Here is a 24,653-nt window from a genome sequence, read left to right as displayed (position 1 = left end):
CAAAAATCTATAATTGGTGCACAATCTAAACAACAAACTGTGTGTGATCAAAGCAACTTTCTGAATAATGCCATCTTCCTTTTAAAAACTTATTTTAGTGAAATGCTTACCTCTTGATGAGCTTTGTGCTGATGGTGTAAGCTGCATAAGAAGAGAATCATTTTGTGATGGAATACCAAACTGCCCAGATGGTTCTGATGAAAATGAAAAAACATGTGGTAAGAATTTGAGTTCCTTCAATTAACTTCTGACCCTTTACAGACTCTCTCAACATCATGCAGTGTTGTGTGGAAGGTAATACAATATGTGGAAGGTAATACAATATTATTTCTTTAACCCATCAGGGGAAAGAAATTCTTGCAACTTGAGTTACCAGTTTTTAAAATAAAAGAATAACGATAAAGAAATTATAGGTGAAATACTACAGAAAAGCAATATTCTGACTACAAAAAGATTTATGCAATTAACCATGAATAGCTATTTTATGCCAACTAAAAGGCTGAGATATGGTGTTGCTTTGAAACAAAGATCCAGCTTTCACTGCTCTAAATTCATATTGTATTCATATCCTCAGTCTGGTCTGGTTCCTTTCAGACAGAGGCTACAATAGAAAGAAATAGAAGTGAAAAGCCAAGCTGCATATGTAAGATGAGATGGTCTTCCATGGAAGGCATCTTGGAGACTATATGATAGCATGTGGATCCACAGGAGGAGAAGGAGGTCTCTGGTTGATGCCTCCATTTTATAAGCATGGAGGCCTCTGCTGCCCTTGCCACCCCACCATTGGTATTCTAGTTGTAGTATTGGCACAGATGAGGTGTTTTGGGTGGCAAGATTGGGGATGGTTTTGGTGTAGCCCAGTTCAGTCACTACTGTGTGTGTTTTTCTGCTTTCGTGTTGATTTTCAGGGAAAGATTAAGAAATATAATTCCTTGTGTAGTCTGTTCTACCTTATAAGTCTACCTCCCCTTTCCCAGCCCATTCTTAAGGGAAAGGCCCGTAGATCAATGGTAGATCATCTGCCTTGCATATAAAAAGTCTCAAGTTCAATCCCTGGCATCTCCAGGTAAGGCTGGGAAAACATTTTGCCTGAAATCCTGGAGAGCCACTGTCAGTCAGTGTAGCCAGTTCTGAACTAGATGCTCCTACTCAGCATTAGCCAGCTTCCTATGTTCCTACATTCATGTGCAGGCCAGTCGATGGTGGATAGTTGGGTTGTTTTCTTGAAACTGTATGATGACTGTTTGTGTTGAGATTTCAATATCAGGAGGCCAACAACAGAGCATTCAGATAAGGTGGGGAAATAAATCACATTTCAGCAGTTGGGACTTTAAGCACCAAACTAGTGAAGGCATGGGAGACACATGAACAGTCTAGCGGTGGTTGTTATTAGTTATTACAACCAGGGAAGGGCTAGAAATTTGAATGGGAGAGTGGTAGAAAGATGCTTGACTGTTTCACTGCAGATGATTTTCTCAGTCAAAATCCCTCCTCCCACAACTGCTTTTCTGTTGTAAAGAAAATGATAGAAGGTCCCTTTTCCCCTTCTGGAAAAAAAGCAGTGGAGATCAGGATTTTTTTAAACAAACCAACCAACAAGAGTGGTCCAGTTGGACAGGAAATTACTACTACAGTGGTACCTCTGGTTACGTACTTAATTTGTTCTGGAGGTCCGTTCTTAACCTGAAACTGTTCTTAACCTAAAGCACCACTTTAGCTAATGGGGCCTCCCACTGCTCCTGCACTGCTGCCGCGCAATTTATGTTCTCATCCTGAAGCAAAGTTCTTAACCTGAAGCACTATTTCTGGGTTAGCGGAGTCTGTAACCTGAAGCGTATGTAACCCAAGGTACCACTGTACTACTACTACTACTACTATTTGTAGTAGTATTTCTGATTCTTCAATCTTTGTACCTAACACAGCTGGTTAAGCACACCTTCACCTTCTGCCACTACAGCTACTCTGAGCATATTCACATAACCCAGAGCTGTATTTTGCTTACACAAACAAAGGTTATGAGATAGTTCACTTATGTCCACAACTCATGTTGATGCCCCTGAAGGGAAAACTTTACAGGAAGTGCCTTAAGGAAGTATTCTAGTTACATGCGATCAAATATTATTCCCCAGTTCCAATATCATGTTTCTCTGTGGGTGCTTATGTTCAATATTTATATTTGTTTTGTTCTTTCAAATTTCAGGTTTCTGCTGTTGACAATATAGCAAGAGCATTGGTGTTAATATTAAGATGTTAAGAAGCTAGCATGTACACAAGCTGCTCATTTAACCCATTTCTTTTGCTGACATTTAAAACAAAACTTCACAAACCATCAAGGGAGCAATTATGAATACAGTCTCTTTCCTAGTATGTGAACAATGTAGATGCAAGATTAATATATCACAGCCTCAAGTGTAGGAACATTGAAAGATGTTAAGCCAATACACAAGGATTTTTTTTTTCTATTTCCTACCTATAGAATTCAGCTTTCAGCTTAGTGGGACTCTGTGAAAAATCCATATGCATAGAATTGAAAAATTAAGCTTAGCTCTATATCCCCGTGGTATGCTTAGCATGTATGCAGTTCAGTGATAAACCTCTGAGCTTTCTAGTTCAATAAACCCAATAGCTCTGAGTCAGAGTGAGCTACTGCCAGTCGGAGACGTTATTGGACTATTGCTATTACTCAGTGTACAAAAGCTTTTGATGGCTTCTTTTTATTTGTTGAAATGACACATCACAATACATATACAGTATGGTCCCATCTTATGTGGGGATTTGGTTCAAAGGGTTCTGCTTATACTTGAAAATTACCTATAATCAAACACTTGGAGCCACCCTGCAGCTAGAATGTGAGGGGGGCGGGGGGAGAGAGAATCCTCAGTACTGCCAGATCCTGTGTGCTGAGTGGGCCCTGCCCTGCAAGCAAGACAGAAAGTTTAAAAGCTTGGGGGGGGCATTTGGTCCACTTGGGGATACCTGGTGCATAAGGAGCATTTAAGCTCTCTGCCTATTCAGCATGCTGGATCTGGAAGGCAAGAGATGCTTTCAGAAGATCTCATGGGAGCTCAAATGACCCAGCAAGATTTTTCAAGGACATCTTGCAAGCTGAATGGGCTTGGGTGCCCTGCAAACCAGGCAAATAGCTTAAAAGCTATTTTTGTGCCTGGTCTGCTTGGTTTAACTGGCATGAAAAGAGCTTTTAAAGCTCACTGCCTTGTTTGCCAGGCAAGGCCATCTCAGCACACTGACTCTGGAAGCCTAAGAACGTTCACATGCTGGAACTCAGATTGCCCCTCAAGATCTCACGAGAGCATCCTTGAACTGGGAGTCAGAGTGGGCCTTGCCCCCTAAGCTGGGTTACCCGATGTGAAAATAGCTTTTAAGGTCATTCTGCAGCAGGTAACCCCAAGAGAATTTCAACCAGCCTGCCTTCAGCCACAGATGGTTGAAATGGCACAAGTTAAATGTGCATAAGATGCTAACATACTACATGGCCAAAGTGCTTGTTTCAGCTCATTGCTTCCCTAAAGAAACCAGCATGGTGCAGCAGTTAGAGTATTCAATTACGACCTAGGAGAGCAGGATTAAAAGTCATACTTACCTGTGAAGTCCAGTGGGTGACCTTGTGCCACGCACTATCTCTCAACCTAAACTACTTTGCAGGATTGTTGTGATGACAAAATGAATAGAGAGAAAAGTGGGTATATTACCTTTGGATACATGGAGCAAAGGTGGTATATAAATGTGGTGATGATAATAATAAAAGTAGATAAAACCTGCCCTCCACAAAATTTAGGAGAATAGGTTTCTGTTGGGATAACAGTGTGACATTTTGACCATTATTTTTATGGTCTTATAGTTGGAAGTGAGGAAGAGTTCTGCCAGGCTTTAGTTCTTCTAGCAGAGTTAGCAGAAAGACCATCAAGAGGTGAACCAAGCCACTTACACTGTCAGAATGCAGGCCAAGTTTTCCAGGTCTGTGATTTTTCACTTGGTTCCCATTACCAAAGGGGCATTACCTCTTCCATAATAGCTGCCTGTGAAGTTTGGAAAAAATTACAACAGGATTTATAGTCATTTTATAACTACTCTTGTCCACAAAATAACCTATGTCCAAAACCATCCGGTCCCCATTAAAATTCCCTTTAGTGCTACTGAGTTCAGCATATGCTAGAGGTATAAAGCCACAGCACAGGAAGGGTGTAATTCTAACAGTTTCTTCCTGATGCTGTCAGAGTTCAGTGAAATCAATTAGCTTCTCAGCTGAAATGCAGACAACAGGTGACATTTCAACCCTCTGTCCCCTAGTTTTAATGATAAAATCGCCATGAAATGAAGTGACTCCACCATTGTCCCCATTCCTTAATTCAGCTTTAGAAAGTGAGAACCCTGTCCTATACTGAAATTCAGGTAGTAATCATAGTAGAAGTAGTCATGGTACTAAAAGATTTTTTGGTTAAAAGAGGACAGAGATATATGGGAAATCTAAAGTGGTTTTTTTTATTAAGTTGTTACTTTATTTAAAAGAAGTGGTGGATTGTATGACTGTAAGACAGAGATGTCAGCTAAGTCTAAACACAACAAATTTGAACAGCTATATACTGTTTATAGCAATAACCCTCTGCAGGCATTATTAAACAGTGAACGTAGACACAAAATCAGGGTTGTAAAATGTGGGGGGAGCCCCCATGGATACCAAAGAGTGTCAGCTTCAAATTGTTATCTTCCATGAAAGCTATGAAAACAGTGAGGGGCAAAATGACTAATGCTAGCACACTCATCCCCAATGCCTTCCCTTGCATGTTTACTGTCACCATTTACTAATGCCTGAAGAGGGCTAATATTGTATCTGAAACTACCTGTCAACAAAATATCTTGGTTAGCATGGATTGGCTGTGAAGACATGGACACCCTTCCTCATTATCCTAAGGACAAATTCAAGAAAATGTGCTTGGATTGCTGTAATGAGTCAGCAAAGAAGCAAAAACAAAATATGCTCTGAGCATTTGAACTCATTTGGCCAGAGATTGGTCTCCCTTGGGGGAGAAAAGTGACCAGATTTGTATTTCTTCACATTCACAACACAAGGATTTACCTCATGCGCACAAGGCTAGCACGAGGATTTTTGCTGTCTGAGGCAAAAGACAAGATGGCACTCTCCCCCATTCTATTAGATTAGTTGAATCTAAGGCGCCATCTGGACAATACATTCAAAGCATTATCAAATGCTTTAAACAGTCATGGCTTTCCCCAAGGAAGCCTGGGAAGTGTAGTTTGTTAAGGGTACTGAGAGCTATTATTTAGGAGACCCCATGCCCCTCACTGAACTACAGAGCTCAGAGTGCTTTGCCAGCCAGTTACCCTTCCCAGGGAACTCTGGGCATTGTGGCACCTTGAACAATGTACAGTTTCCAGGGTTCTTTGAGGAAAGCTATGACTGTGTAAAGTGGTATGATATGGCTTTAAATGTATAGTGCAGATGGGGGTCATCAACAGTAGTGATGGAATAGCATCTCCTACTGAATTTGAGGATAGAAAGCTAGAGCAGAGCAAGTGGCACAAAAGCAGTTCTCTCGAATACCACCCCACTTCCCACCATCTGCTGTCTGACGTGATTCTGTGACTGTGGCTAATGGTATGGCTGGCCCTTCATAAGAATGAGCTCCATGTCTCTAGTATACTGTACCAAGTTCTATCTAACCAGACCTTGCAATGGTGCCAGTGATAGTTAAGGCATATCCAGAAAGGAGGCTCTAACTGCAGCAGTGGATGAATTACTATCACTGTCTTAGAATAATGGTTGCAGCTGATTTGTGAGGTAATTTTTCCTGCTCCAGAAATCAATTTAATGTATAAGGGGGAGCCCTGGAAACAAGAAACCTAGCCCCTTCAAGACAGTAAAAATAAAATGAGGAATACCAAATCTATATTCTGTCTGCTAATATAACCAAATTTATCTCAAACTGTGAAGCTTTTCCTCTTCCCATAATGTGTTACTGAGACAATATAGTTGGAAAACAAAGTACAATTGTTCTTTATAATCAAGGGCTGGAGCAATCTCTGAGACTGAATTTCTTGAAAAGATAATTATTATTTATTTACAGCTACATCCTGTGACGGAAAATTTATTTTGACTGGCTCCACTGGATCTTTCCACTCTATTCATTATCCAGAGCCTTATATTTCAAACCTTGCTTGCCGATGGATTATACAGTAAGTCACTTGACAACATTCTATCAACTAGACTGTATTTGCAGATAAAATGCAAACACTTTTTTCTCAGCAATGTTTTTTATACACTCCAGTTAATGCGGGGCATAATATGCACCAATAAGTTATTTACATACATACGGTATATAATTTTATTTGGATGCCACCTTTCCATAGTACAAACCATGCTCAAGGCGACTTGCAACATTAAAAAATAACTACAACATAAAAGTAGTCATAAACAATAAATAAAACATTAGGAAATATGCCCTCTCTGCTCTCACCTGGGGGCCTTTCTTCCCTCTGCATCTCTCACCCTGGAATATCTTCACTTCCCTGTCTTTCATTATTTATTATTATTTATTGAATTTTTATACTAACCTATACCCGGAGGTCTCTTTCTCTCGGGATCATTCCACCACCTATCTGCAAACTTCATGGGGTGCAATTCTTGGCCCCCAATGGCATCCCAGAAGGGGAAACCCCAGAGGGGCCATTTTCTGTGTTGTCTCCTCCTCAAGGTGATTCCCACAGGCACTGAGCCATCACTGAGCAGCCCACTGTCTGCAACGTGCCCAGCTTCTCTCCTTGTTTTGATCAGGGACAGCCCATCTCTGAGACAAGGTGAGGCAACTGCCTTGTGCAGCAGAATCTACAGTGGCAACATATCTGGCCTCCAAGCGACAGCTGCAGTGCACTCCTTGGAGGCCAGATTTGCTACTTCCTCAGCAGCCCTGCACCTCTGCAGTAGTGAATAGGTGAATAGGAGGTGCTGCTGGTCTCCTCCCAACCTTGTTTCCAATGTAGATCACAACACACATGTACGCACACACTCTCCCTGGTTCCTGGTGTAAATCTTCACTCACGCCTTCTTCTCTGGCAGGAAGGCATCTTGTGGTCACCTCAGGTGTCAAAATGTCTTGGGCCGGCCCTGGTCTTGATGCATAACCTCAGGATGGGTTGCATCCATTTTACCTGCTTCTATGCATCGGTCAATTAACATTGTCTCATGCAACAAATGACTTCCTTTTCTTTCCTTAATAACCTAACTATCAATGTTGTCACCATCGGAGACTACTGACACATCTCTAGGAGCACCTCATAGGTCAGGGGGTGGGGATGCTTACTGATGAACATAGATCTCCAAAGTACAGCTGTTGCTTGTCTTGTTTGCAGCGGAGGAATATGTTTTTTTCCCAATATAGGGCCAATATTGGCTGATGGATGAGAGTCCTTTAGCTCTCAATCTCCCAGCTAAATACCTGAGGGGTGGGGAAAACAAGCACAAGCTCAGGATATAGGATGAAATATCCTAGGTGTTTTCTTCCCCTTCCACCCCAGTCCTCTTCTCCAGCCAAACTGGAGGGGTATATAGTATTTTGAAGGAGCTGAGTGGCATGTGGGATATTTGTGGAAGGATTCAACAAATTACTCAAACGCTTCCTGTCCTTGAATGATGATATAAACATGTTGAACTCCTGCACGTGCTGTTGTCAGTGATTCAAAAGTAAATCAGAAGCAGGACAAAGATGATCTGTTAGGGTTTTGTTTTGTTTTGTTGCTTTCTTCTGACTTAAGCTTTTATGAAGATTTTCCATTTCCTCATCCAATTTTGTGCTTCTTTCCTGAACAGAAATATATAATATTGTTATTCTTTTTAATAAATGTAGAAAAATAACTTGATTGTTGTCAAATTACCCTATCATATTAAATTAGCCAAATATGCCTTACTGAGTTACTTTTCCCAGCATTTTCCTTGAGCTTTCTTATTGTCAGATATAATTTTCTATGCTTCTTCTATCTACGCAAGTGCTAACAAAAGAAAAATAGAAAGGATTACAGATTGCATTAAAAATGTGCTCTACTGTGCTTTCCAAATTGATTCTGACAAGCATGTTGAAATGGTTGTGGTCAAACACTTCAATTCCTTTTGGGAACTGCAACCGGGGGGGGAAGGTAATTTAGTAAATTCAAAACAGTTTGCCAGTTTGAAGTTTGTATTCACATCCTGAGTATTCCACATTTTCTAGTTTCTAAAAGGAGGAGGACATGACAATGGAAATGAGGACTGTTTCTGAGATGATGCTATTGTTTATTTACAAAATTACTATGCATTGTTTCCAGCACTGTTGTTCTGTTCATGCTACAGAGTTCCAGTTGCATAACTGAATTTTCCCCTATGGCCCTCAGACACCCCCAAAATCTGCTCCAGAAGATTGGGATACATGACATCCTGGAGCAGATTTATGTCATTTTCTGAACGTGCATGTCTCTAAAATAAAGGGGGGGGTATAGTTCCATTTCATGTTACATAATGGATGTAGTGCAAGTTCCTAGGTATAATGATAAAATGTATCCTGTTTTTAAAACTCTGCGTACATTGCATATATACTTTGTATAGACCAGCTCCATCCAGGATGCATGCGTTGCTCAAATAAATTTGCAATCTTCTCCCATTTTACAGGATACATTGGCATCATATGTAGCACACTTTCTAACGTGGTAATGTGTGAAGTGGCCATAGTATTACCAGATTTCTTAAATTCATTGCCTTAAATTCCAAGCTGACAAAATATAATCTAAACAATACTCTCCAACAAATAATTTAAAAATTGCCATGAACTTTCAGAGCAGATAGTGCACAATTAATGCTTATATTTATTTGTTATACAAATCAGCAACTTATACTTAGATTTGCACAAACTTGGGGGGGGGACAGAGAAAGTTTAGTTAAACAGGATTCAGATTCAGACTGAAATCCTAAATTAGGTGGCTCATAGAATTTGTTAGGACTTGCTTCAAAATTAGTCTGTTTAGAATGGGATGTCAACCACTTGTCCGCCATGCTACAGAGGCCCAACTGGCCTCAATCAGAAGTTGAGCATTCAGTCTCCAGCCCCATGTTTTGAAACACTCTTCCAACAGAGATTCAGCAGACACTGACTTTCAAACAAGTTGAATATTGTTTTATCCCACCAGGCCTATGTGGTTGTTTAACATTTTCTTGAGTAGCCACTAGCCGGTCATTTCAATCATCATTTTGCACTGTTTTAAATGTTTTTTAATGTGCTCCTATTGCTGTACAACACTCTGGTATTTTATGATTGGGCCGTACATAAATACTCTCCTAAATATAAATAAATGAAGTGTGTAATTTTCAAAATATAACTGTCCCTGAATTGCTTCTCTTGGATACAATTCAAGGAGCACCTTTATAGGCTCCTTTGGGAGGAAAGGTGGGGTGGAAAGCAATAAAGTAAGTAAATAAAATGTGCAATCAACTATTTGAACATCTGGACGGGGCTCCAATGCTCTTTACATGAGCAGCATTTTTCCAGCACTTAGCTTGCAATGCAAAGCAAAATTGCTGCTGGCTAGGGGAAGGGGATTTGATTCAAGATATGTCCTCACATTTCTGTGTATTATGTCTACTGCATTCAGCAACCATGCAGCTATTAACAGAATATTTTGCCCCTTTTAGTGTAAATCAAGAACTGTCTATTAAGCTGAATTTCAGTGCTTTTGATACACAACAGTATGCAGACACTCTAAGTATTTATGAAGGTGTAGGCCCAGGGAAGATTTTAAGAGGTAAGACACCTTTTTAATACTGTTTTAAATCTGTGATACTTACAGCAACCAGGCATCCTTTTCTTTTTACAATGCAATGTTTTATAATCCCATGTGGTGAGAATGATGCTCTTCATCCAGAGTTTTGTGTTTCAAGATACGCAGGGATTTTTTTTCATGAGCAGGCTTCCCCATTCAGCTGAATGGAGGAGATAGCACCTTGTGTACATTCCTTTCAACAATTTCATTGTGGCAATTGCAAATGTGCTAGTCAGTTCAATAGGCTTTTAGTTGATCACACCTTTATGTGTCCCATTTGCATTTTCCAAAAGTTCTAAGAGAAGTAAGAATTGCTATTATAATAAATGCAATGTCCAACTTATACTCTTCCTGCGGATGAAAGCACAACACTTGTTGCAGTATCTCTGCTTAAAAGCATTCCAGGTTGCACTTCTAACCACATGCAAAGCCTCTGTTAGTTGAAGTTCTGATTATGCAGAAGTCAACCACTACTATATGCCCAAAGCCATGGGGAACCAGTGCCCACAATAATGCTGAACTCTTCATGTGTCAATGTCATATAAATGATTTGTTTGTTTTCCATGAAGTTACGAGTCAATGGTGTTTCTAATTCTAATTATAAATTGCTGTCTATTTTCATCATGAGATTCTAGAAGATAATCTGATATATTCTAGGATAACACTCTTATGAGGGCAGAAACTATTCCAATGGCAAATTGTAATCTTACTCACAGTTTGATGCTTAAATATGAGCAACTCCATTCATTTTTAGGTATACAAATGGGTAATAGTAGAAAAAGCATAAGTGTTTAGGCTCACTTTTGGGCTCACTTTTCTGTAAACTGAAGACTACTGATTTGGATTATTTGCATGTATGTGGCATTATACCCTTTAGATATCTTTGCCATCTCTTTCTTTGTAGGTTTCTTCTCAGGTTCTGATCCTGGTACAATTTACATATTTTCTAATAAAGCCACTGTAGAATTTGTTACAGACTACGCTGAAAATTATAATGGCTTTAATGCAACCTACACTGCATTTAACACAAGTGAACTGACAGGTAAGTAGTCTTTCTAACTTCTGTTTAAATATCACATTGTTAGTATATGTGGTGGGAGGAGATCTAGCCACAGCTAGCAAAACTGTGACATTGCTCTGATATGGAGACAAATGCACCTGATTTCACATGTGACTTGCAGTGGATGTATTAAAACAGCTCCCATAAATGTTAGTCTTACATTGTGTCTATAGCCTTATGCTACAGACACTGTATTCTTTTATCAAATCCTTTTTGAAGTGCTAATGTAACAATGTGTTGTTATCCACTTAACTTGTCCAAACACCCCATGAATAATTATCCCTTTCTATATTGGTCAGGCCCTTTATATATCATTACCCTTTTTGCTGCTTATAGATACCAGAAGTGCTGTATCATCAAGGCTGCTTACTTGTATTTCAGCTTTGAACTCTTTAGACTTCCTTTAAAAAAAATAAATCAAAATTGGGAAAATGTATCCATACCTAGAGATGTTACCCAGGAACATACACAATTAACAGGATTTACAGATTAATGAAGATGATTTCCCATTTAATTCTCATTTCACCTTGATAATTACAATATTATGTTACTTTTTTCCTAGATGTTAGTACCCCCTGGTTTGGGAAAAAATAAATTAAATTGATTGAAATGTCTGACTAGTGGCATGCAAGAATATATTTCTTTGTTTAAGAAATTTCTGTAGCACCTTTTAGGACAATATCCAGTTACTTCAAACCAGCACCCAGCATCATGCTCTACTCTCCAAATGGCATTTTTTAAAATGCGCATTGACAGGTCTTTTAAATTCTTTTAAATTTAAATTCCTCCAAAATTGAAAACCATGATAGGCAGAAGCATGATAGGCAGGAGGCCCTGATTCTTGTGCTTGGCTGCAGGCATCACATCAGGGCATCTGGCATAGCTTTCATGAAATGGGTAGTCTGGTATGGTTGCAAGTGATCCCTAAGATAACTGGGTTACAACCTGTTTAGGGCTTTAAAAGTCAGAGCTGGTAACAACTATTCCCAGCATGTTGTACAAAACAAAAGCAAAAACACAACTTCTATATTCATTAAGAAGACATTAAGTGCTTTCAGTTGAGTCTTCTTTCTTCATATAAATAGATACCCTGTTGGAACACACACGGTTCAAACTAAATGTAGCCATTCATGCATAAGAACCATGAGTTGTAATATCATGTGTTATTTTGAAGCAAATATCCTCTGGCCCTGAAAACAAAGACCTGTATCTTTAATATTCATTTCTTCTGTGGCTATTAACAAACCTTACAGTCATAAAAGATACAAGTTGCTGCACTGATCTTGAAGAGAGGGAGAGTTCTCCAGTTGCCTAGGCATTTCTGTCTTCCTTTGCAGAGGGGCCTAGGGCTTAGCCACACTTACCTTTCCCCCCACTCTTTCCCAACCCAGCTCTGTGTCTGAGCATGGGTGTATTTTTGCCCCTGAGCTTTCCCCACAAAAACCTGCTTTTTGAGCGCTCCATCAGAGCAAATATCAATTTGGCTTTTCCACGGATTGCCATTTGTTCCAACTGAGCTTTAAAGAGTGGAGTTTTGCAGGGAAAGGCTCTGGAGCAAAAAAGGGTGGGGTGCTCGGACATAGAGCTTTAAAGCGTGGACCATGCCTAGAACAAGCAGAGGAAATGTAAGTGTGGATAAGTCCATGGTTGAATATTAGAATGAATATTAGAATGGAGGGAGATTTGCATATGCATTACAGCCTTACTGTATATTGAGAATCCTAGAACTGCAGAGTGAGAATGGACTCCAAGGGTCATCCAGTCGAACACCAATCCCCTAATGCCGGTTGAGGGAAATAGTACTCATGTTTAGTGCTTTGAGAATGGGGAAAGGCCATTAAACCTACCATGAAACTAGTACAGAAAATAAGTCTGTGTGGATTATCTACAGAAAACCATGCCAAGGCTCATAGAAGCTAACATTTGGGTGATGTATTTTCAGGTTGGATGGCAAGCACTTTCAACACAGTCACTTTGCTTGTGATATGAAAAGGATTATAATAAATCAGTACATGGTGGAATGTCATTGTTCACAGTCCATTGAGTTAATTTATTAAATTTCGTTTCATTAATTTATTCACATTTCGCTTCAAGACAGTCAGAAACTTAGCTGCACTTTTGAAGATGGCTTTTGTTACTGGATTCAAGATTTAGATGACGATGATGAATGGGCAAGAATTAGTGGTCCCACATTCCCTATTACATCTGGCCCTAACTTTGATCATACATTTGGCAATTTATCAGGTAAGAATTAAGATATGAGCAAAACATGAATTGATTTGAATTTTCTTTTTTTACCAATGTATTTTTGCAAAATAAAATAGAAATGTCTTGCAAGGCAGGAGGGATAATTTCCCCTCTTGAAGATCTCTTTGTACACTTGACAATATATCTTATAATCATCAGTCCCATTTGGATACCTATTTGGACCAATGGAATGCATATATTAATATCAATGTTTAGGTCAGAACTGATGGATTATATTTATTGTTCATGTGAGTTAACAATGCCCCCCTTCTTTTTGTTATATCTGCACAGTAAAGAATGTTTGTTTGTATTTAGCAAAGGAAACAATGTCTGCTCTAAAAACTGAGAGTTTTAGCTTGTCAGGCCTGGGGCTACAAAACATGGGCTCCTTGGACCTTTCCCCTCAGCCCAGTGATCCATCATGCTTAGGCATCTGTATGAGAGCCAGTGGACTATGTGTGTCTCTTTGTATAAAACTACAGCAACTAAGTGTCCCATTGAAGCCAATCGTATAAATTATTTTATTATTATTTATTCAATGTATATTCCATTGTTCAGGGTAGAAGTTCAGGGCAGCAATTTAGCAAGTGTACTTCCTTAGGTAGTTGGTGGAACAAGGAGTTAATAATTACCTAATATATATTATTATCTGTCTTGCAGGCTATTACATTTCAACACCAATGATGTCTGGAGGCAGACTTGTGAGAGTTCGACTCTTAAGCTTATCCTTAGTCCCCTCTTCAGATGTGTTCTGCCTAAGTTTCTGGTATTGTGAACATACCATATGCACTAATTGCAAAGTCAGTTCTCTCTCCTCCCTCCACACATCCTCAAAATCTGTTCCAGAGAAACCCCCAACCGTCTGGAACAGATTTTGAGGGTCCACGAGGGGCTGCAGAGGGGAGGAAAAGCTCACCGCACAAGCTGAAGTCTGCTGTGCTAGTGGATACCAGGTGGATTTCAATTTAATATGCCAGAATGAATAATTACCTCTCATTTTCCAATTCAGGTATCACATGTATGGTATTAATGTGTATCGTTTGAGCATTACCATCACGTATGATCAGAACACTGAAAGGACAGTTTTCCAGAAAGAAGGAAATTATGGAAATAACTGGAACTATGGGCAAATAACACTAAATGAAACATCTAATTTTAAAGTATGTCAAGCTATCTATCATCAGTAAAGTATGTAGTCAAGTCACTGAGTTCAGTGGACCTTTATGACCATTCCCAATCTTCTATCCCAATCTTCGTAGCTGCAAAAAGAATACTTTTATCATTACAGTCTGCCAAAAAATGGTTAGAGCACACAAGACTAGTTAATATGAGCAGACTGTATGTTTTTGACAGAAGAAATTATTATGATTATGTTGGAACACTGAAACTTCTCTCTGTCTTGGGCTAGCCAGCTTTGTCACCAGTTAAGAACCCTTGACTAGAGTGATGAAATATATCTACAACTGAAATTTACCTGCTTTACTTGAAGTACTTCATATAGGAATGCAATATGAAGTCTCTCTCCCCCTCCCCAATTTCTTTTGGGACTCACACCAGGGACCTTTCGATTCCAAAACAGCAATTCTAGGACTTGGTTATGCATACATTGTCAAACTTGGCTTCTAAAGAGAACGTGCTTAGATCTAGTTTATAAATTATTGGCCTAACATGCCCAATAAATCAACAGAACCTTTCTATTGAAGAATTGTTCCTTCAGCTTTCCTGTACTGAAAAATGGATTCGGTCCATAAGTTCTACTGTATTCATATGTCATCTTTCCATCCACTAACAATGTCGCTAGCAAAAATGGCTAGAGATGTTTGGAGAATCTGAATGTGTAGTGATTCCTTTTAGGGGAGGTAGAATTCCTTGTAAAGCCATTAAAAGGTTCACATAGATGACTTGCTCACATTTCTACTTATTAAAATTAGAAATGTAGAAAGATTCCTTCTATAACAGTGGAATCCCATACATGTCTAGGAAGCAAGCCCCATCACTGAATCCCATGGTTCTTACTCCCATGTGTGTCTGATTTTAAAAATGTGTCTGCGTTGTGTGGTTTTATATATGATAGCTCTTATATCTTTTTATGAATAGCGATATATAAATTATGTGTAAATAAGTAGAATTAGTTAAAATAAATAAGTAAAATCTAAAATGAAACGGTATGTATAACATTTTATGTGATTTTTTTAAACAGGTTGCTTTTGATGCCTTTAAAAGACCAGGATGGGATGGCATTGCCCTTGATGATATTGGTCTGACAAATGGAGGCTGCAATGAAACTGTTTATCCAGAGCCTACTTTGGTCCCCACAGTCCCTACAACCCCTCAGCTGCCCAGTAAGTATTATTGTTTTCTGTGATCACAGAAGCATTTCATTATAGGTTGGATTACTATGTTGTATTCTTGGAGTAAGTGTATCAGTAGTAAGTGGAACAGCTGATGACAGAAAAACAAAGCAAAGCTTGAGGCATAATATCTGAAGAAGGAATAACATCCTTTCACCTGCCATTCCTATGTTATCTCTTTCTTTCCTACTGGCTGTTCTGCTTGCTGCAGCCAGTCAAGGTGGGAATTAAGGATTTAGCACTGCCAGGGCTGGACTCTTATCAGCATTGCTGCACTATAGCTCTCCTCTGCACTGTACAATTATGCGGTGCAAGGGGTTATAATGCTCTACTGTTCCACTATTTTAAATTTTGAATGGCATGTCTGCCCAGGACTTTCTTTGGGGACTGGCTGTGCTAATTTAGCACATTTGAGCCCTTGACTCCAAACAACTAGCTAGTGCCATGCTAGCCCTCAACCCTCTGGCATGGCAGATGATGGGGGAAATAGTAGGGCTATTTGATTTATGCCACACAGAAGCCAGTTTTTGAGCAAGGAGGGATATTTCACTATGTGGTGCCAATATACTGAACTGGAAGTTATCTGTAGGCCTTAAGACGAAAGTGTAATATTTCTAATGCATCCCCAAATTAACTGTAACCTATTAAAATCCAGACTTCCTACTAACGTCACACACTGATGCAAATTCATCCATGGCATCACTTTGCAGATCATCACTAATGTAAAATCCCATTTATTGCATTATGTGACAACTTGATGTTCACTGGAAATCTCAGCAAAAGCATTGATAGGATATGACTTTCGTGCGCAGGGGGGAAATAAGGATGTCTTAATTAAATTCACATATTTTCCAATTTTGCTGCTGTTGCTGTGTTAGATGCTGAAAGACACAGAGTTGATGATGCACATGAGTAATTTCTGTCCATTTCAGAGAGAAACACTAACCTATATCTCATGAACATTCAGTGAACTGACAAATAATAACAAGGGTGGAAAGGATAAAGGGTCAGCCATACATGCATATGAAACTGTTAATGAAGTTCTGAGGCAGGATCAGATTGCTTCACATAATGAAATAATAGCATATTCTATACTAACTCCGGCCAGGGAAAGATGGCTAATATGTCTAGTTTTATTATATTCCTCCTTCTGCTAAAGCATGCTGAAAATTGTTTTCCCTGTAGAGCTATCAGAAATCTTGAATACCATCAAATTCAATCTTTCAACTTGTCACATTTTTATAATGCTACTGATATTATTAAATCTGTTCTGCCATAAACAACAGACAAAAAGGACCTGAGCCTACCTCAGTCTACTCCAATAGACATTAGCTGTAACGCAGCACTCACTGGAGACAATAGCAAAGCATCAGTGATTTTAAAGGAATTGGATCGGCCATCTTTTACACGTTGCTGTAATATTCCCATTTCCAGATGTGAAATATATGGTTTTTTTAAAAGGATGGATATTAGTGAAAATTTAAAACAGGGCATGGTGTTTAAAATCATTGGAAGGGGACACCCTTGCCATCTTTTAGTATATCACTAATATCTATAGCTCTTTCTTCAGATTCTGTTCTACATGGGGACATGATAGGAGATGGAAGTTCCATTGCACACAAAATGTCCTTGCAGTAACAAAACTATATACTTGGACACCCCCCATAGTTATTTGCTGCTATTTGCAGAAAAGAGTCCATTGCAAACTAATTTCCACAGCTAGTCCACTTCAAAATGTTTCCCACAATGTTACTCTTGAGTGTGTCACTGAACCAATCAGAATTCATTCAAAATGCTTTCAACCATTCGCATTGCTGCTGCTGCAGTTCCTTTCTGAGAAAGACGGGTATGGTCTACTGGGTGGACCAAAGTGAAGACTTCATGTGCTAGTCTTCACTCTGGTCCACCTACTGAACATAAAGGCAGGTCATGCTTACACTCTTCACCACACCCTTCCCAGCCTTTTGCCTTGCTCTTTCTTCTCTTCCCATTGCTTAAATTTGTGTGTGTGAGAGAGAAGGTGGGGTTGCTCTACCTACTGTGACCTCTGGCTCTTCCTACCCCTGCTCTTAAATGCCCCATCCTTTGTCCAACCAGCCCCACTAGGCAGCATCTGTCATCTTTCTTTTATTCATTTTCATTTTACATAGTTCTATAAACCTCTAACATGTTCCATCTTCAGCTTTTTCCCCAGACTAAATGCTTAAGTACCTTAGCCTTTCCTCGAAAGGAAGCTGCTCCATTTACACAGTGTTCCAAATTTGACTGTGTGGCCTTGTCATTCTTGAGATTCTGTTTTCGTAATAATTCTTAACACTGAAGTCAGATGACATTTCCAGTGAGCTTCCATCTATAGATCCAATATGACTTTTCTGGGTGGCCACAGACACTGAAGATCCATTCAGCATGCATCTGGTTGGGAATTTATTTTTGTCCCTAAGTAATTTACTGTGCACATACAATGATACCTGACATTTTCTTACTCCTTTATTTAGTTTTGGATCACCTCGCAATTTCAAAATAAACATAGAAAAGTGAAGTATCTTCCAGTCTGATGGCTTGGAAGGTACTATGAACAATCTTGAAAGTACATTTCAAGATAAAACCATTACTTTTGCGAATAGAACTATGTTTCCTATTCATGAATAGGAAATCTAGTGTACAGGAATCATACACAATCAAATTTTGGCCAAGCTCAAGTTTTGACTTTGCTTCTATGATTCTGTTTAAATCATCAGATCACACACAGAGAGACACTATTTTCCTCATCTTGTTATCCAGCCTTAAAAACCTGCTCCAAAACAAAATGCCAGTGATTTATATCTGTTGAGAATGGACTTCACTTGAGGTTTTCCCCTGACTCTAGTTCTATCAATATCTTCATTAAATTTATGTCACTTGGTGTGTAGCTTCTTTCTATTGCACATCTTTTGCTATCTCTGGACGTGGCAATTCAGTCAACTAGAAAACCATATAGATTGGCCAACACTGAAAAATGAAAACAAGTCTATTCTTTATTGTAGCACCCAGCAGTTCATAGAACAAAAAAATTGACAGGCAATCAAAGCGCATCTTCACAGGACCACACTCCAAATTTCTTTAAACTTTCAGTGGATGTAAGAGGGCATTCTTTTGAGACAAGTTTGGGGCTGTTTGTATGAGTACACTTCACTTAACACCATATGTCTCAGTATGGGGAGACCAATCCATGTGTAAACAGTTCAAATAACCTTGGTCTCTATAGCCCTAGCCATGGAGGACATTAACCAAGAGCTGCTTAAATTATGCTTGATGTCAGGTTTCTTGAGGGTTTCCTATGTGGCTTATATATCCAGTTGTTCCGCCAAATTGAAATATGTAATACATGCAAATAGTGTTTAAACTCAATGTAAAACAAAGATTGATACCATAGTGCTACCATCTTTCAGCCTCAATGTGCCACAAATGCATAGGAAAAAATGGTGGGATTTGTATATATATTTTAAAAAAAAATTAAATAAGGGTGTATTCTCTTTGGGATGTCATATATTAGAATCAAATGCACATACCTAGAATATCCCTTATTAGTGTGTTATCCTCAGCAGTGATTAAACAGCAGTAGCAACAGTAGCTGGTAACAATGGTAACTACAATATCTTTAGAACTTTAGCTTACTGCCCTTCACAAACACTTGGCAGCCATAGATAGATCTACTTCATGTCAAGAGTATGACACAGGTAGGTGAATGATGAGTCTGCTGTGCAAATGGTTATTAATATGTCACTCGGGAGTTGCAGTTTTTCTGTTTAGTGCCACATACAGGGTGTGATCTTGTGCATTTGGCACATGAGAACAAAAAAAGAATGTCCTGACACATATCTTATTCTGTCTTAGAAAATAGGGGGGGGGGAGTAATTCAGTTAATAAACTGTGAGAACAATCCTTTGCTCCAAGGGAAGGTGGCTGAGGCACAACAAGATGCTTCTGATCTATCTCTCCAGTGCCCAGAGGTCCATCACCAGAAGTCCCATGGTGCAGCAATAGAAAACTCTACCTGGTGGTCATGTCCCATTGAGGGGTGAAAACAGGGCACTCCAGGTGGGATACAGTGGATCTGCTGGATCCTAAGCCCCTTCATTCCCCCACCATAGTCCCAGGCGGGTCCCCTAATTATACCAACTCAGAGCAGGCATAATTAATCCCCTCCTATTGCAATCAATTTAGGAGTGGAGAGACCGGGGGGGGGGGGAGATACAATATCTCCTCCCACTCTGGCCGCAGCTAACCAGCAGGACATAGGAAGTAGTGGCAGCTTTGCCACTCACAGATTGTCCCCCTCCTACCCATACATATCCATTGTATTGCTCTCTCTATGCAGTGACAGTTTTCCTAAGAACCCAGGTGACTGGATGTTCTTTGATGTTAAAGTCCACTAATCAGTAACATGAAATAGTCAACCAAGTTTATTTCTCTCTTCCAAAAGTTTTCTTATTTGGACCCCTTGCAATTATGGAATATTTAAACATATTAATTCACTGGTACACTTATCAACTTCTCTTAGAGGAAACAAATTATTTTGAAACAGATACCCAAGCTGCCTGTTGTACAGCTAAGCATGCTGATCTTCAGCAGCAACCCCTGAAGTACTAAAAACTGAACTTTGCCCCACCACCTTGTGACTCACCATTTGAAGGTTATTAGGGCAGACAGTCCAGAGTGAGGCTTCTTTCTTTAAATATGTAGCTCTCAACCTTTCTCCATTGAATGCTTATTCTGCCGCTGTATGATTAGTATATCTAATAGCATAGTATAAGAGGATGCATGAAGCAATATTATAGAGGAAGATCTGTTCCACACAGAGTAGTCAAATTATCATTAGATTTAATGGTATCATTATAATTATAATAGCTGATCCTGTAAGTGCTTCTTTCAAGCCATCTGTACCTAGACAGCTGTTAATATATCTTGTTAGACAAAGAATAAAAGATACATTGCCTGGTGAGGTGTTCAGTGTAAAATTATACTTTATTCCAAAACTTGGGTGTTCATTATTTAAGAATACATCTTCTACTTAGTATGTATTGTAGATATTAGAGAGGCTTAGTAATTTTGCCAGGCTCATTAATGCCCATGACATTTCTTTCCTTCTCCATATTTTTTCTGTAGGACCATAAAAACCATCTTGAGATAAACAGACTACTTTTTGAACTTCCCAAGTTCTTTCTGTGTAATTAAACATTGCTAGGGCCCTCGGCTGAGTGAAGAGATTTTAACCCCTCTGACCAACCAGCTCTGGGTCTATTTTAATTTCCCTTTTGCTGCCACTGCCGCCAAACTCTGTGGTGTCTAGCAAGGACAGAACAATTAGTGTGGAGACCTAATCCATTTTCCAGGGCAGGGGTTAGCAATCCCCAGTTTTGATTTTAAATCAGTAGACCGGATTGTGACATTGCTGATTTTATTATAAATACAATGTTGTGTTTCTTAGCCCCTTGAGAAATGTTTGTTTATTTTTTTATTAGAATGTCTTAGCCAAAAGGACTTATTGACCCCAAAATAATATTTTGCCTTGTTTACTTGGGGTACGTATATCCAAAAATGCTTTCCTGTGATCAGGAATAAGCCCTTCTCAAACACAAGAGGGAGGTTATGTCTAGTGCAGTCCTTTTTCTACTGCATGCCTGGCATTATTCAGCTGGAAGAGAGGTCACTATCCATCTGGTAGAGCTGGGTTTGGAGACATTTACAAAAATGCACAGGGCAGTGTGTGTCAATTAAGGAATTAGTCTAGATACTGGGATTCCCTTGTAAGGTACTTGGAAAATTATACATTGAAGGCTTTCTCAGAGAAAAGAAAGGTAGAGGGAGGATAAGAATTGAGATGACTGCAATGTCCAGAAGGCTGTGATGCTTTAGAGTTCAAGGGAAAGGAGGGGCATTGAAGTGGTGCAGTGGAAAGCTAACAACGGCAAGGTTACTGTGTATCAGGGAAAGTTCAAAAGGCAGGCAGTTCTCCTCAGTCAAGACTTTGCCAGTCAAAGATCAGTAGATGAGGAGGAGCACAGAAAACCAAAGTGGGAGTTTACAAGTCATAAGGCTAAGCTTATCCCAGCAAGATATGTCCCGGGATTCAGAAAGCAGCCAGGTCAGCAACGCCACTCTCCAAAAATCTCTTTGTGTTCAGTGTTTAAGAAGTGCAAGAATGGACGCCAAGCCAAGAGTTCCAAAAGCCAGTGAGGCTGTGTCTCTGTTAGCAACACTGCTCTTGAAATTCCACCACTTTGGAATATCTTAATCCAGTTATAGTTTTAGAAACCAAAGGCTTGCGAAAGCATGGGGCTTTTGTCATTTGAATGAATGAATGCAAGCATGTATCCTGTGCCTATGTGAATGCACACATTTGGAGCAAGTGCACAGCAATGTATGGTGCATATACTCTTTCTAAGGATAAAATAAGGATAAGTCCAAACAGCATTACATGGAAGAGGGAGCAAGGTTGGAGCACAGCTTCTAAATTTTCAGCCAAGTAAACAACTGTATTGATATACACTAGTCGATAAATAAACGGATTGTCATTTCTTTATCATTTTCCCCCTTTCAGCTGACTGTGGTGGACCATTTGACCTGTGGGAACCAAACACTACATTTAGTTCCATGAATTATCCAAATAATTACCCCAACCTAGCCTCTTGTAAGTACTATAACTTCAGAACTTAATAAATGTTTGTTTGTTTGACAACATTTATATACCACTCAATCAACAAAACTCTGTTAAGCAATTTACATCATAAGCTGTTATTAGACTGGATGGAATATGGTATGTGGTCATGAACAGTGCTTATACATGAGGAAAATCTTACGAACCTACTAGGAGCCTAGAAAGGTACACTGTGCTTAAACACTACACAAAAATGGTTGCATTCCCTCTTTTATTTGGTGTGGAATAGGGGTGGACTGGACTGTTAATTTCAGTTCTCTCAGTTTCTCATTCTTCCAGTCTTAAACTCCTCCCCACATTTCTGCAGTAATTTGCTATTTTAAAACTAATAATAATTATGAGCATTTATTTTTTCTAATAAACACATTTTTGTATGCAGTTTTGACTGATGTACATATTTTTGCAAGCAGTTCCCCTAATAAAGTGCATTTGTTTGTTATTTTCACCAAAATATTCATTTTTATGTATACTTACACAGGATATATGCATTTTTGTAGACACTGCTTGACTGGAGAACTATATCGCACAATTAAGAAAAGTATGAATTTCAAGGATTCCTGTGTTTTGGTTCTCATTGTATCAGAAAGTATGAATTAGGCATGATTGCCTCTGAATGCAAACTGAATCAAATTTCTTCACTGTCCCTAGTGTGAAATAACATGGTTCTTTATTTATAGTTCCCTTTGCCCACAGCCTGCAGTAAAAGGTGCAATTTCCAAAAAAAAATCAAAATGCAGTTTTGATTGTGTCTCTCTGTATTACATAGAACACAGTCAGATAATTCCAAGTAAATGATTGTAGGATGTATTGATGTTCAAAGATGTTCATACTGAAAGGTAGAGCATAAATGGAAGAAGTGACATGCCAGAGTGACTTCACATGAGGCAGGAATTGGTTTTATATTCATTCTCAGACTGGAAGAGAACGTTGTTATGTCTGCCTCTTTGCTTAAGCTGCTACTCATATCTCTCTATGTGGAGATGTTGATAAATCAAAGCTCTAGTATATCTATAAAACAAAGGGACTGTTTGTCTTTTATTTCCTAGGTGTATGGTATTTAAATGCAGAGAAAGGAAAAAATATCCAACTTCATTTCCAGTACCTTGATCTGGAAAATATTAATGACGTTGTAGAAATCAGAGATGGCACAGGAACTGGTTCTTTATTTTTAGGCAAGTATAACCCACAAATTTATGCAGAATTAGAATACTGTGTGTGGTTGAGCAGTATTTCATATTTTCTGGAAAACACAGGCGACCTTAGTTAGTTAGTTAGTTTTTTAAAAAATACACAATGAAAGTTGCTTATAGTACATTTGTGACAATTTCACTGAGCTGAGCATGAGATAATATTTTGATGGTTTATCCTTGCTAGAGTTAAAAATATAACATCAATAACACTAGCTGCAACAATGCAGGTGAAACTAGAAGTGGGCAGGTTCTACTCTGGAAACAATTTGGTGGGCTTTTCACACAGACTTCACTGAAACTTCCAAATTGGCTGGTATAGTTTAAAAGAATTACAGAGAGGTCTTTCTGGACTCTGAAATGCCGTTTATCCCATGATGCTCCATAGGTTTCTGTGTAGTAAGGCTTTCAGTGTGTCAGGCATTGTTGTAGCACCATTGTAGCATGTTGTACCACAATGTGGTAGAGAGGCTTCCATGCATATGTGGCAGATTCTAGTAGTGAACCCACAACTTGCTTGAACCAGAACTGCTAATAGATTACAGATGTTGGTCCTGTTTCAGGTACATTTCCCCACAAATTCCAGTTTGGGCAGAATTCACCAATATATGTGGATGAAACACATTGAAAGAATTCAGGATACTTTTTCTAGACTAGTCTTAAAAAACTGTGTCCCCTAGATATAGATGAAGGACAATGGCATTTTTTTCACTCATAAAGTTATGGGGTTGGGTTTTTTCTTCTTATTTTTATGTATAACAACACTTCACACAATTTCTAAGCAGAAAGCATTTGATCTGTATCTAAAATATACATATTTCTGTTTTCTCTATGGGTAGCTGTATATACAGGAAAGTCCCCGGTGCCAGATATATTCTCTACGACTCATCAGATGACTGTATTCTTTATTACTGACGATTCTGTAACTAAGAAAGGATTTGCAGCCAATTTCACTACAGGATACCATTTAGGCATGCCAGGTGAGATTCACACTTACACATTTCTATTCAAAAATTTTAAAAGGGCACATGAAACTGTGAACAATCCTATGGATGTCTACTTAGAAGTTAGTTTCATTGGGTTTAATGGAGCTTCCTCTATTACAGTGTATAAGGCTAAAGCCTTCAAATGTAATTCACATTTATCAGGACCTCTGTTGAACTAATCTACATCTTACACACTAACTTTCAGTTATTCAGTTATGGCTAATTCTGTACTCCAAAGAAGCTCAGCAGGGATGATTTGCTGCAGAGAACCGGGGGGGGGGGCGGGAAGGAGGGAATTGCCCTCTT

The 24,653-nt window shown here is 39.0% G+C and overlaps 1 protein-coding gene across 3 annotated transcripts in view; it reads left to right on the top strand.

Annotated features, from left to right (window-relative positions):
- The window catches only part of TMPRSS15 (transmembrane serine protease 15), a 56,056-nt gene that overhangs the window by 13,315 nt on the left and 18,088 nt on the right, over window positions 1-24,653 (top strand). For all 3 annotated transcript variants that reach the window (XM_053386515.1, XM_053386514.1, XM_053386516.1), the window contains 11 exons: window positions 99-218; window positions 6,105-6,213; window positions 9,692-9,801; window positions 10,724-10,861; window positions 12,974-13,123; window positions 13,787-13,892; window positions 14,136-14,286; window positions 15,327-15,468; window positions 22,058-22,147; window positions 23,221-23,346; window positions 24,201-24,341. In XM_053386515.1, coding sequence (XP_053242490.1) covers window positions 99-218; window positions 6,105-6,213; window positions 9,692-9,801; window positions 10,724-10,861; window positions 12,974-13,123; window positions 13,787-13,892; window positions 14,136-14,286; window positions 15,327-15,468; window positions 22,058-22,147; window positions 23,221-23,346; window positions 24,201-24,341 — 1,383 coding nt within the window. The remainder of the gene's footprint in view (window positions 1-98; window positions 219-6,104; window positions 6,214-9,691; window positions 9,802-10,723; window positions 10,862-12,973; window positions 13,124-13,786; window positions 13,893-14,135; window positions 14,287-15,326; window positions 15,469-22,057; window positions 22,148-23,220; window positions 23,347-24,200; window positions 24,342-24,653) is intronic.

This window comes from Podarcis raffonei, chromosome 4 (assembly GCF_027172205.1).
Source record: "Podarcis raffonei isolate rPodRaf1 chromosome 4, rPodRaf1.pri, whole genome shotgun sequence".
NCBI lineage: Eukaryota > Metazoa > Chordata > Lepidosauria > Squamata > Lacertidae > Podarcis > Podarcis raffonei.
This window is presented reverse-complemented; position numbering and strand designations above follow the sequence as displayed.